The sequence below is a fragment of the Oncorhynchus mykiss genome, chromosome 19 (genome assembly GCF_013265735.2).
Source record: "Oncorhynchus mykiss isolate Arlee chromosome 19, USDA_OmykA_1.1, whole genome shotgun sequence".
NCBI classification, from domain to species: Eukaryota; Metazoa; Chordata; class Actinopteri; order Salmoniformes; family Salmonidae; genus Oncorhynchus; species Oncorhynchus mykiss.
Window position 1 is genome coordinate 16,919,768 of NC_048583.1, and position 12,549 is coordinate 16,932,316.

Consider the following 12,549-nt stretch of genomic DNA (forward strand, 5'->3'; position numbering starts at 1 on the left):
CCAGGGATCACTGTGACACCCTCTTCAACCTTTTTTGGTTATGAGGTGTGTTTTTCCTCTACATGGCAAAGGCAACTTAGATCTGTTATGGAGAACCCTCTCCATTGAGCTAGAGATCAGTCAGTATAATAATGATTTACTTTCTGGGTCTTAGAGAAGAAGTATTTCACCTGCCTGAGTGTCAACAAAGTCAGCTGGGAGCCCCCCCTCGACCAGCTATATTCCGGCACCCCCATGTTGCCCTCTGTCAGTGGCAAGTAAGGAGTAGCCAGGGGACAAACTGTGTCTAGGCACCCTAAAGCAGGGCTAGTCCACTATGTCCAGTAGGGTGTTGGGGTAGGTTCCCCAACAGAGCCTGATAGTGTCCCAAGATTGGAGGCAGAGGAGTAGGGTAGGCATGGTAGAGGCTCTCCTACCGGGACAGGATGGTGGTCCACTCCTGGGTCTGGAGGGTTCTCCATCACAGGCTTAACATCCAGAAGTCTCACTTGTGGAGTGCTGGCGTTGGCACAGTTGGGGTGCCTGAGGCCCTTGTGTAGGCAGTGATGAAGGCTGCAGCATCCACTGGAGCACCGCAGACGGGATTGGTGGGGGCAGGGCTCCTTCCTGGACCGGTGCACGGTCTGATGGCTGACGCACAGGTTAATGAGATGGTGCCTGGAGCAATGCTGCTCGGGCTGGAGGCTGGAACTCAGGTCCCGCAGGCTGAGGACCAAGCTGGGTACAGCTGGCTGGACCTGTTGGTACAGAGAAGAGGTGTGCAAGGGGTGATGAGTTGATGCTGCGTGACTTCTGAAGGCTGGCACCATTAGTCCAGTAGGCGCGGGGCCAGTCCCTGTCACAGACATCCCCTGTAGCGTTGCTGGGGCCGAGGAGGTGGTACATCCCTGCTCAGGATCCCCAGTCACCTGTCCTGCCACCCTCTCAGCTGTGAGGGATGGGTTCCCCCGACTGAATGAGGCTTTAAGTTCACAACGTCAATGCCTAAACAGGCAGAAGGAATTCATAAAATCCTGGCAAAGCCGTGAGTCAAACTCCAAGTCCTCCCCACAACCGGAAGCTGCCTTTACTCCACATGCTGGTGAAGAAAAGGGGGGCATAATCCGAGGGCCAAGGTCTGTATGGCAAGTCCCCTGCGAACTCTCTGTAAGCTGTCATAGTGGTGGCAGCAAGTCCCAAATCCGGTGAAACAAAGGACCATGAAAGAGCGCAGCTCTACATTTAGGCTGGTCTGTGATTCATTCATTTATTTACAGGGAGGTAACGGTTCACCAAACCCACTGTTCGGTACGTATTGCGGTTTTGGGGTCACGGTACGGTTATGATACAGAGGAAAAATGAAATTCTAACAGTTACTGTAGTTCATTTTTGTTTATTTGGCAAAATACACTAAATTAAAAAGCACCCTATTTGTGGCCCAACTCCAGTTTTGGTGACATCATTCCTGTTCCTGTTTTGACAAATAGAGGTCTAAAAAATTTGACCTGTTCCGAAATGAATCTGGGGCTTTCCCACCCGGACAAATATGCATAAATACAGAGACCCATTCCGAACGGACCCGAGGATGACCAGTTCTGTATAGACGTGTTCAGATCTGAGTGAGGGAAGCAGCAGAAAAGTCCATTTGTAAGCTAGTTTATTAACTAGAGCTGATACAGTGCGAGGGAGAGCAGGTGGAGGAAAGGTTAGAAGGTGTTGTACTGTGAGGTGTGTTTCTGTGAGGTGTGTATACCATGAGCAAGTGAAACTGGAGCAAGGGAGAGGCATCAACAAACTGAGCTGACTTGCGCTAGTATATGAACTTCTAGCTTGTCATAGCTAGGTTATTTATCATCCAATATGATTTATTATTTAACTAGGCAAGTCAGTTTGAGAACAAATTCTAATTTACAATGACGGCCTACCGGGGAACAGTGGGTTAACTGCCTTGTTCAGGGGCAGAACAACAGATTGTTACCTTGTCAGCTCAGGGATTCGACCCAGTAACCTTCCGGTTACTGGCCCAACGCTCTAACTACTAGGCTACCTACCAAGTACCTGTCTTGACTGCATCAAACCGAGAGAAGCTAGTTGGCTAAAATAGCTAACTAAGTTAGCTAGCTGGGCTAATTGAGTCTGCATGCACTTTTTTCCTGTCTGTCAGTAACAAATAACAACACCTCCATTCAGATGATTAAATAGCAGCCTACTTGTTGGGTCTTGTTCGTTGTAGCACATACATATACTCCTTTAACGTTTAATTCCATCATGTTAATTCCATTTTCAATTTATTAGATAATCTAATTTGCTTACCCACACAAGGAGGCTCTATGACTGTAGTGGCACTTTGATGACTTGTGATTGGCCAACAACAAGCTACATCCGCCACTCTGCATAGGCTATTGTAGTTGAGCAGTGGAGAACATACTATTAACTTTTTTAATCCACAATCTCTGTCCATCGCACTTGTAAACGACTGTGAAGCCATTAGGCCTAATCTAAACATTTATTTTATAACAATGTTTTTTTATGTATTCATTCGGGTTCACGGTGCGGACCGAACAGAGGTGTACAAAAACAAATCCATCACAGCCCTACTGGATCGTAATAGCTGCCATTTTACCTTTTTTAGTACATTATGTTTCCGCCATTAGTTTGTTTTCTGGACATCAGAACAGCGATTACTAACCTTGATTTTGATTAAGATTTCTATTGCAATGGGTCGGCGGCGCGGGACAAATTGCTTACCCCTGACCAGGCCATATTCAAATCAAATCACATTTTATTGGTCACATACACATGGTTAGCAGATGTTATTGAGTGTAGCAAAATGCTTGTGCTTCTAGTTCTGACAGTGCGCAATATCTAACAAGTAATCTAACAATTCCACAACAACTACCTAATACACACGAATCTAAGTATATTGATGAGCAATGACCGAGTGCCATAGGCAAGATGCAATAGATGGTATAAAACACAGTATACACATTTGGGATGAGTAATGCAAGATATGTAAACATCATTATTAAAGTGGCATTAATAAAGTGACTAGTGACCCATTTGTTAGAGTGGCCAATGATTTCAAGTCTGTATGTAGGCAGCAGCCTCTCTGTGTTAGTGATGGTTGTTTAACAGTCTGATGACCTTGAGATTTAAAGCATTTTTCAGTCTCTCTGTCCCAGCTTTGATGCACCTGTACTGACCTCGCCTTCTGGATGGTAGCGGGGTGAACAGGCAATGGCTCGGGTGGTTGTTGTCCTTGATGATCCTTTTGGCCTTCCTGTGACATCGGGTTCTGTAGGTGTCCTGGAGGGCAGGTAGTTTGCCCCTGGTGATGCATTGTGCAGACCGCAATGCCCTCTGGAGAGCCCTGCGGTTGTGGGCGGTGCAGTTTCCGTACCAGGCGGTAATACAGCCCGACAGGATGCTCTCAATTGTGCGTCTGTAAAAGTTTTTTTAGGTGGCAAGACAATTTTCTTCAGCCTTCTAAGGTTGAAGAGGATCTGTTGCGCCTTCACCACACTGTCTGTGTGGATGGACCATTTCAGATTGTCCGTGATGTGTATGCCGAGGAACTTAAAACTTTCCATCCTCTCCACTACTATCCCGTCGATGTGGATAGGGGGTGCTCCCTCTGCTGTTTCCTGAAGTCCACGATCATCTCCTTTGTTTTGTTGACGTTGAGTGAGAGGTTGGTTTCCTGACACCACACTCCGAGTACCCTCACCTCCTCCCTATAGGCTGTCTCGTCGTTGTTGGGGATCAAGCCAACTACTGTTGTGTTGTCTGCAAACTTGATGATCGAGTTGGAGGCATGCATTGCCATGCAGTCATGGGTGAACAGGGAGTACAGGAGGGTGCTGAGCACACACCCTTGTGGGGCCCCAGTGTTGAGGATCAGCAAAGTGGAGATGTTTCCTACCTTCACCACCTGGGGGCGGCCTGTCTGGTAGTCCAGGACCCAATTGCACAGGGTGGGGTTGAGACCCAGGGCCTCAAGCTTAATGATGTGCTTGGAGGGTACCATGGTGTTGAATGTTGAGCTGTAGTCAATGAACAGCATTCTTACATAGCTATTCCTCTTGTCCAGATGGGATAGGGCAGTGTGGAGTGTGATGGCGATTGCATCGTCTGTGGACCTATTGGGGCGGTATGCAAGTTGCAGTGGGTCTAAGTGGCAGGTAAGGTGGAGGTGATATGATCCTTGACTAGTCTCTCAAAGCACTTCATGACGACAGAAGTGAGTGCTACGGGGCGATAGTCATTCAGTTCAGTTACCTCTGCCTTCTTGGGTACAGGAACAATGGTGGCCATCTTGAAGCATGTAAGGACAGCAGACTGGGATAGGGAGAGATTGAATATGTCTGTAAACACACCAGCCAGCTGGTCTGCGCATGCTTTGAGGACGCGGCTGGGGAAGCCGTCTGGGCCGGCAGCCTTGCGAGGGTTAACATGTTTAAATGTCTTACTCACGTCGGCCATGGAGAAGGAGAGCACGCTGTCCTTGGTAGTGGGCACTGTGTCGGTGGCACTGTGATATCCTCAAAGCGGGCAAAGGTGTTTAGTTGGTCTGGAAGCAAGACGTTGGTGTCAGTGACGTGGCTGATTTTCTTTTTGTTGACAGTGATTGTCTGTAGACCCTGCCACATACGTCTCGTGTCTGAGCCGTTGAATTGCGACTCCACTTTGTCCCTATACTGACATTTCACTTGTTTGATTGCCTTGCGGAGGGAATAACTACACTGTTTGTATTCGGCCATATTCCCGGTCATCTTTCCATGGTTAAATGCGTAGGTTCGCGCTTTCAGTTTTGCACGAATGCCACCATCCATGGTTTCTGGTTAGGGTAGGTTTTAATAGTCACAATGGGTACAACATCTCCTATGCACTTCCTTATAAACTCAATCACAGAATCAGCGTTTAAATCAATATTATTCTCTGAGGCTTCCCGGAATATGTCCCAGTCCGCGTGATCAAAACAATCTTGAAGTGTGGATTCCGATTGGTCAGACCAGCGTTGAATGGTCCTTGTCACGGGTACATCCTGTTTGAGTTCTGCCTATAGGAGAGGAGAAGCAAAATGGAGTCGTGGTCAGATTTGCCGAATGGAGGGCCTTGTATGCATCCCAGAAGTAAGAGTAGCAGTGATCCAGTGTTTTGCAGCCCGGGTACTACAATCAATATGCTGATAGAATTTAGGTAGCCTTGTTCTCAAATTTGCTTTGTTAAAGTCCCCAGCTACAATAAATGCAGCCTCAGGATATATGGTTTCCATTTTGCATAGAGTCCAGTGGAGATCCTTGAGGACTGTCGTGGTATCGGCCGGCATTTGATTGTAAGCAATTCTAGGTCAGGTGAACAGAAGGACTTGAGTTCCTGTATGTTGTTACAATTACACCACTCGTTAATCATGAAACATACACCCCCGCCCTTCTTCTTCCCGGAGGGATGGTAATTCCTGTCGGAGCTACGCACAAAGAATCCTGGTGGCTGTACCAACTCCGACAGCATGTCCACAGAGAGCCATATTTCCATGAAACAGAGACTGCGAGGAGAAAGAGGTGGCGGTGAAAGCGAGGCTGACTTGCGGGCACCCTGACAAATCTGCGTCGCCGAGTGAAAAAAACGCATCTACTCTCCGTTCTATTGGCGAACGTACAATCACTGGAGTACAAACTGGACGAGCTCTGTTCGAGACTATCCTATCAACGGGACCTGAAGAACTGTAATATCCTATGTTTCTCTGAGTCCTGGTTGAACAAGGACAATATACATCTGGCTGGTTTTTCTATGCATCAGCAGGACAGAACAGCAGCTTTGGGTAAACTCAGGGGGAGGTGTGTGTGTCTCTTTGTTAACAACAGCTGATGCCTGATCTCTAATATTAAGGAAGTCTCAAGGTTCTGCTCGCCTGAGCTAGAATACCACATGATAAGCTGTAGAACATACTATTTACTAAGAGAATTTCCATCTGTATTTTTTGTAGCTGTCTAAGTACAAACCGATGCAAACTGTATAGGGCCATAAGCAAACAAGAAAATACTATAAAAAAACACTCTTAGTGGCCAGTGATTTTAATGCAGTGAAACTGAATTCTGTTTTACCTCATTTCTACCAGCATGTCACCTGTGCAACTAAAGGCGAAAAAAAACTCTAGAACATGGTTGAATACCTATCGACTCACAGAAACACATCAAAACACACAGAAACGCATCAAAACTCGACCTCACCCTCCATTTGGCAAATCTGACCATAACGCTATCCTCATGATTCCTGCTTACAAGCAAAAACTCAAATGGGAAGTACCAGTGCAAGTGGTCCCGGAAGTGGTCCGATGAAGCGGATGCTATCCTACAGGACTGTTTGAAGAGTTTACCACATTGATCACCAGCTTCATTAATAAGTGCACCAACGACATCGTCCCCACAATGACCGTACGTACGTATCCCAACCAGAAGGGTAGGCAACAACACATTCGCCACACTGATCTCAACACGGGGGCCCCTCAAGGGTGCGTGCTTAGTCCCCTCCTTTACTCCCTGTTCACCCACAACTGCCGTACACTACTCTAACATCCTCATTAAGTTTGCTGACGACACAACGGTGGCCTATAGGGAGGAGGTCACAGACCTGGCAGTGTCGTGCCAGGATAACAGCCCCTCTCTCAACGTTGGCAAGACAAAGGAGCTGATCTGGCTGCATGCATCACCGCTTGGTCAACTGGTATTATGTTTTTAGAAATGTTTACAAATTAATGAAAAATGAAAAGCTTAAATGTCTTGAGTCGATAGGTATTCAACCATTTTGTTATGGCAAGCCTAAATAAGTTCACGACAAAAGAAATGTGCTTAACAAGTCACACAATAAGTTGCATGGACACTGTGTGCAATATTAGTGTTTAACATGATTTTTAAAGGACTACCCCATCTCTGTACCCCACATACAATTTTTTTGTAAGGCCTAGTACCTATCTATATGTACATAGCTACCTCAGTTACCTCGTACCCCTGCACATCGACTTGGTACTGGCACTCCCTGTATATAGCCATGTTGTTTTAACTCATCATTGTTATTCTCGGTCTATTTTTTACTCTTATTACTTTCTATTTTTTTTCTTCATTTTTTCTCATTAACTCGGCATTGTCGGAAAAGGACTCGTAAGTAAGTATTTCACTGTTAGTCTATACCTGTTGTTTACGAAGCATGTGACAAATACAATTAGATTTTACTTTCTAGGCTTATATATGCCTTATAAATCACACAATGTCTGGATGCAATATTCTACCCAGGAATATTCAACACCGAAATATGTTACTCCCGTTACTCCAAACGCGTCTGTCGATCTTTTCTGCGGACAACAATGAAAATTAATCTTTGCCCTCAATGCAGGGTTTGATCTAAACGTCAGAAGCTATAGAGTAGAACGGTTACTTTCTATGTTATATAGTGGAATGGTTTTTCTGCTGGTGTATCCTGAGGTAGCTCAGTGCGTACAAGCTAACAGCTTTTCTCCCATGTGGACCTTCAGGTGCATCTTCAGCTGGTCCTGGCGGGAGAACCTCTTCTCACACTGGGGGCAGCTGTAGGGTTTCTCCCCTGTGTGGACCCTCTGGTGCCTCTTCAGGTGGCCAGCCTGGGCGAAGCGCATATGACACTGGGTACAGCTGAAGGGTTTCACCCCTGTGTGGACCCTCTGGTGCCTCTTCAGGTCACCAGCCTGGGCAAAGCGCATGTGACACTGGGTACACCTGAAGCGTTTCTCCCCTGTGTGGATCCTCTGGTGGATCTTCACTTTTTTGGGGCAGCTGAAGCCTTTGCTACAGAACATGCAGAGGAACCGTTTCTCTTTACTATTGCCTGATGTGGCTCCTCCTCCCTGAGTCTGGGCTCTAGCCCTGTCGTTTGAGTTCAATACGTGATCAAAAAGGCAGTTGTGTGAATCGGAAGGCCCCATCGATGAAGACACTAAGTCGCGATCTCTGAGAGCGAGTAAAGGGGAGTGGGTCGTGACATTTGGATTCGTTTCTAAGCATTCCCTGTAATCTAAGAAATCTCTGCCCTGTGAGTGTCCGTCTCTTAGGTCACTATCTGCATTCCATGTGGGAGAAATGTCGCCCTCCACTTTCACAGTCATTTCATCTACGACCAAACCCTCCCCTTTCTTATCTAAGCACCTTTCGGAGTATACACTACTACTGTACTGGTTCCAATCCCCTCTAGACAGATCAGTCTGGGTCTCTAAATCCAAGGTCATGTTGCAAGGGTCCATCTCTGTAGTGTAAGAACAAGACGGATTATTGCCAGTCTCTAATGCGTCACCTGAGTCCCGATGGGAATGAGCCGTCCTCGGGCTTGGGTTACCGGAAAGTAAATATTCTGAGCCGGGAGCAGGAGGACAGCCCAGTGGCCCCGGCCCCAGTCTCTCTGGGTCTGATCTGTGGTCAGATCCTGTGTGTAAGAGCCTTTGTGTTACAGTTAAAGTCTCTGTGTCTGACTTGACGATGGCATTCAGCGTTCCATTGACCTCTGTGATGCTGCGTCGGGTCCTGGGCTGCACGGCGGTCGCGTGGTCCTCCATGGCAACAAGGGGCGCAACTACAGCTGCTGCTCCAGTCTGGATGTCTCTGCTGTGTCGTGGGTCCACCTCCTCTTCAGACCTTTCCTGCTTGACCAGAGATGATCCTCCAGGACCTGCCGCCTCTACATCTGCAGACTGACAAGAAGAGAGAGGGTTATTACCGGTACATGAGTTGAATTGGATAACAACGTCATAGGGAAGTCTCACAAGCTCCGTTATGGCAGATAAATGAAGATGTACAACAGAGATAGAGGACTCAGGTGCCCAAAATCCTGTTTTAGCATGGGCAAAGCCATTGAGGACTTACACCGTTTTGAAGCAGTCAACTCAGTGGGACTTTCTGTGGGTTAAGGAATGATCACATAATTATATTCAGGTCATCAGGAAGGATCTTTGATCAGCCAATTAATTATACTTGTGAGTAAATGCAGGTGCCAGTAAATCATCAACATGGACTTCATACCTGCTCAAGCAACAGACTCTAGGTGGCAGTGAGCACCCTTTCAGTTTGTTTGCCATCTCATAGAAGTAGTAGAAAAATAAAATGTACTACTTCAAAATTGAGATTTCCGTCACCGTCTCAATGGCCCATGCTTTCACAGACGCCACAATGGGAGATATACTGTCTTTATAAAACTATTCACACGCCTTGACCTTTTCCACATTTTGTTTGTTCCAGCCTGAATTTAAAATGGATTACATTTAGATTTTTGTTTTGTCACTGGCCAACAGACAATACCCCATAATGTCAAAGAGGAATCATGTTTCCGCCATATTTTTTTTTACAAATGAATAAAAAATAAAAAGCTGAAATGTCTTGAGTCAATACGTATTAAATCCCTTTGTTATGGCAAGTCTAAATAAGATCAGGACTAAAAATGTGCTTAACAAGTCACATTATAAGTTGAATGGACTCACTCTGTGTGCAATAATAGGCCTTAATGTGATTTTTTTTAAACGACTACCTCATCTCTGTACTCCACACATACAATTTTCTGTAATGTCTCTCAGTTGAGCATTGCATTTCAAACACAAATTCAACCACAAAGACCAGGGAGATTTTCCATTGCCTTGCAAAGAAGGGCACCTATTGGTAGATGGGTTGAAATATTTTTTTAAAGCAGGCATTGAATATCCCTTTGAGCATGGTGAAGTTATTAATTACACTTGGGATGGTGTATCAATACACAGAGTCACTACAAAGATACAGGCATCCTTCCTAACCCAGTTGCCGGAGAAGGAGGAAACTGCTCAGGGACGACTTTAAAACAGTGACAGAGTTTAATGGCTGTGATGGATCAACAACATTGTAGTTACTCCACAATACTAACCTAATTGACAGAGAGAAAAGAAGGAAGCCTGTACAGAATTAAACAAATCCTAAAAATGCATCCTGTTTGCAACAAGGCACTAAAGTAATGCTGCAAAAAATGCGGCAAAGCAATAAACGTTTTGTCCTGAAAACAAAGTATTATGTTTGGGGCAAATCCAATACAACACATTACTGAGTACCACTCTCCATATTTTCAAGCATAGTGGTTATGGGTTATTCAAGCATAGTGTTATGGGTTATTCAAGCATAGTGTTATGGGTTATTCAAGCATAGTGTTATGGGTTATTCAAGCATAGTGTTATGGGTTATTCAAGCATAGTGTTATGGGTTATTCAAGCATAGTGTTATGGGTATGCTTGTAAACGTTAAGGACTGGGGAGTTTTCAAGATAAAAAAAATAACGGAAAGGAGCGAAGCACAGGCAAAATCCTGCTTTTAACCAGACACTGGAAGAAGAATTCACCTTTCAGCAGGGCAATAACCTAAAACACAATGCCAAATATACACTGGAGTTGCTACCAAGAAGACAATGAAGGTTCCTAAGTGGCCGAGTTACAGATGACTTAAATCTCCTTTAAAATATATGCCAAGACCTGAAAATGAATGTCTAGCAATGATAAACAATGAATTTCACAAAGCTTAAAAAAAAAAACGTTTAAAGAATAATGTGCAAAGGTTGCACAATCCAGATGTGGAAAGCAGAGACATACCCAGAAAGACTCACTCACAGCTGTAATCGCTGCCAAAGGTGATTCTATAAATTGTGTCAGGAATCTGAATACTTATCTAAACGAGATATTTATGTATATCATTTTCAATAAATTTGCTAACATTTCTTAAAACATGTTTTCACTTTGTCATTATAAGGTAGTGTGTAGATGGGTGGGGGGAAAAAGCAATTTAATATATTTTAAATTAAGGGTATAACACAAAATGTGTAATAAGTCAAGGGGTATGAAATATTTCTGACACACTATTACACTAACCTCTATCATGATAACATGCTGGGTTGAGGTTCCTCTCCCCTCATCAACGGTGATTGGCTGGTTATCTCTCCATGTATTGTGTCCCGCTGGCTTCCCAAAGCTCCTGTAGGCTCCAGTGAGATGTCCTTCACCTGAGAGAGTGATTGTGGGGAAAGAGGTGGTTAGGCAGGTGAGCTATCGTCAATGACACAACCGTCTATTGTACACTACTGACACTGTCTAGAATTGTCAATGATGTAAGGTAACATTTTTCATAACTTCTTGCAAGATAGCTATGTAATCAGAGGAATTATTGCATTACTATCCAAACACATGAGCAGAGGGGAACGGGGCAAAATGTACCTCTTGCCATTCCTTTGTATCGGTCGAGGATCTTGACACTTCTGGGACGACTGGCGAGGAGGCGCTCTCGCATTGTTCTCTCTGCGCGCTCCGGTGACACCTTCAGTTCTAGTAGCTGTAGTTTCCTCCGCAATGCGACGATTTCTTTCTGGCTTTGACTTATTTCCAAACGAAACACAGCATAGTCGTCGTCTACGAGTTTACAGATCTCTGCCACGGCTGCATTCGCTAGCACCTCCATGATGGAGGCTATTTGAGTGTGAAAAATCATAACGTTACAGTTAGCTAACGTCAGCAGCGTTACCTATATAACATATATCAACCAAGCCCTGTCTCCAACGCAAATTAAACACTACCTGGGGTAAGTATGTGATGCTGTACAGTTAAACGAGTCATATTTTGAGGTCCAGGGTGTTAATACACATCTAAATAACAATGTTAACGTGGAAATTGTTCTTTGTCACTGTTCACTTCCGTTTACACTGAAGAGAAACGATCTTATTGGTGTGAGTCATAGGTCAAAGGGTGTGGTGAAATTTTAAAAGTTTGCGCGTTGTTCTTTTAAATACGGTACTGCTTATTACGTTACACATCAATTATCCTATGATCAGTATCTTTTAAGCTCGTGTTTAGAAAGAACAGTGTGTTAGTAAGAGTATAAAATTATATAATTACTTTATTCAGCTCAGTAACTCCTTGTTCTAGCTTAGGTTAACGGTCTCTGTAAAAACAGGTATTTACACAATCTTGTTTCAAATGACAATTTAACAGAGGGTTATGTGGTTAATTACACTTTTACCCCAAGACACTTCACATGATAACTATAATATGTCAGCCAAAGAATGGTTCCCTTTGAACATCTCAGCCACACTGCTACGATTTTCCCCGTTGTGGACCTATGTCTGAAAGTAACTCAGAAAGGAGAAGCTCTTGCACTTGATTTGCCTCCTTGGTGTGAACGATCTGGTGCCTCTTCACATAGTTCGCCTCAGTGAAGCGCCTCCCACACGTGAGGCAGTTGTACGGCTTATTCGCGTCCGACCTAACGTTCAGCCTCCCACGTTGTGACCCAATGACACCAGATGAGGTAGAGCAGGAGCCACCCCCCTCAGTGGGGTAGTCTTTGAGCTCCCTCCTTGACCTCTAGCCATTGTTTGGGTGTTGTTAGGATTGTGTGTTGTGCTATAGACTAGGTACTTCTAGTGGTGAACGCCCATCCTTACACGATCTGTATTGGTGGGGTAAAAATAGGGTCCAACTCGAGGCTTTTTACAGACTCAGTCACTAGGCATTAGATGAGACCCTGAAGGAGAAGAGACTTCCTGATAGAC

At 44.9% G+C, this 12,549-nt stretch overlaps 1 protein-coding gene across 1 annotated transcript; it reads right to left on the reverse strand.

Moving 5' to 3' along the window:
- Positions 1–4,761: 4,761 nt before the first annotated feature.
- Positions 4,762–11,754, reverse strand: LOC110498506 (zinc finger and BTB domain-containing protein 18-like). The gene is made up of 3 exons (XM_021575164.2): positions 11,219–11,754; positions 10,877–11,007; positions 4,762–8,692 (listed from the first exon to the last, which is right to left on the reverse strand). Exons 1-3 carry the CDS (start codon positions 11,487–11,489, stop codon positions 7,463–7,465), a joined length of 1,632 nt encoding a protein of 543 aa, XP_021430839.2. The 5' UTR covers positions 11,490–11,754; the 3' UTR covers positions 4,762–7,462.
- Between the last annotated feature and the right edge of the window lie 795 nt (positions 11,755–12,549).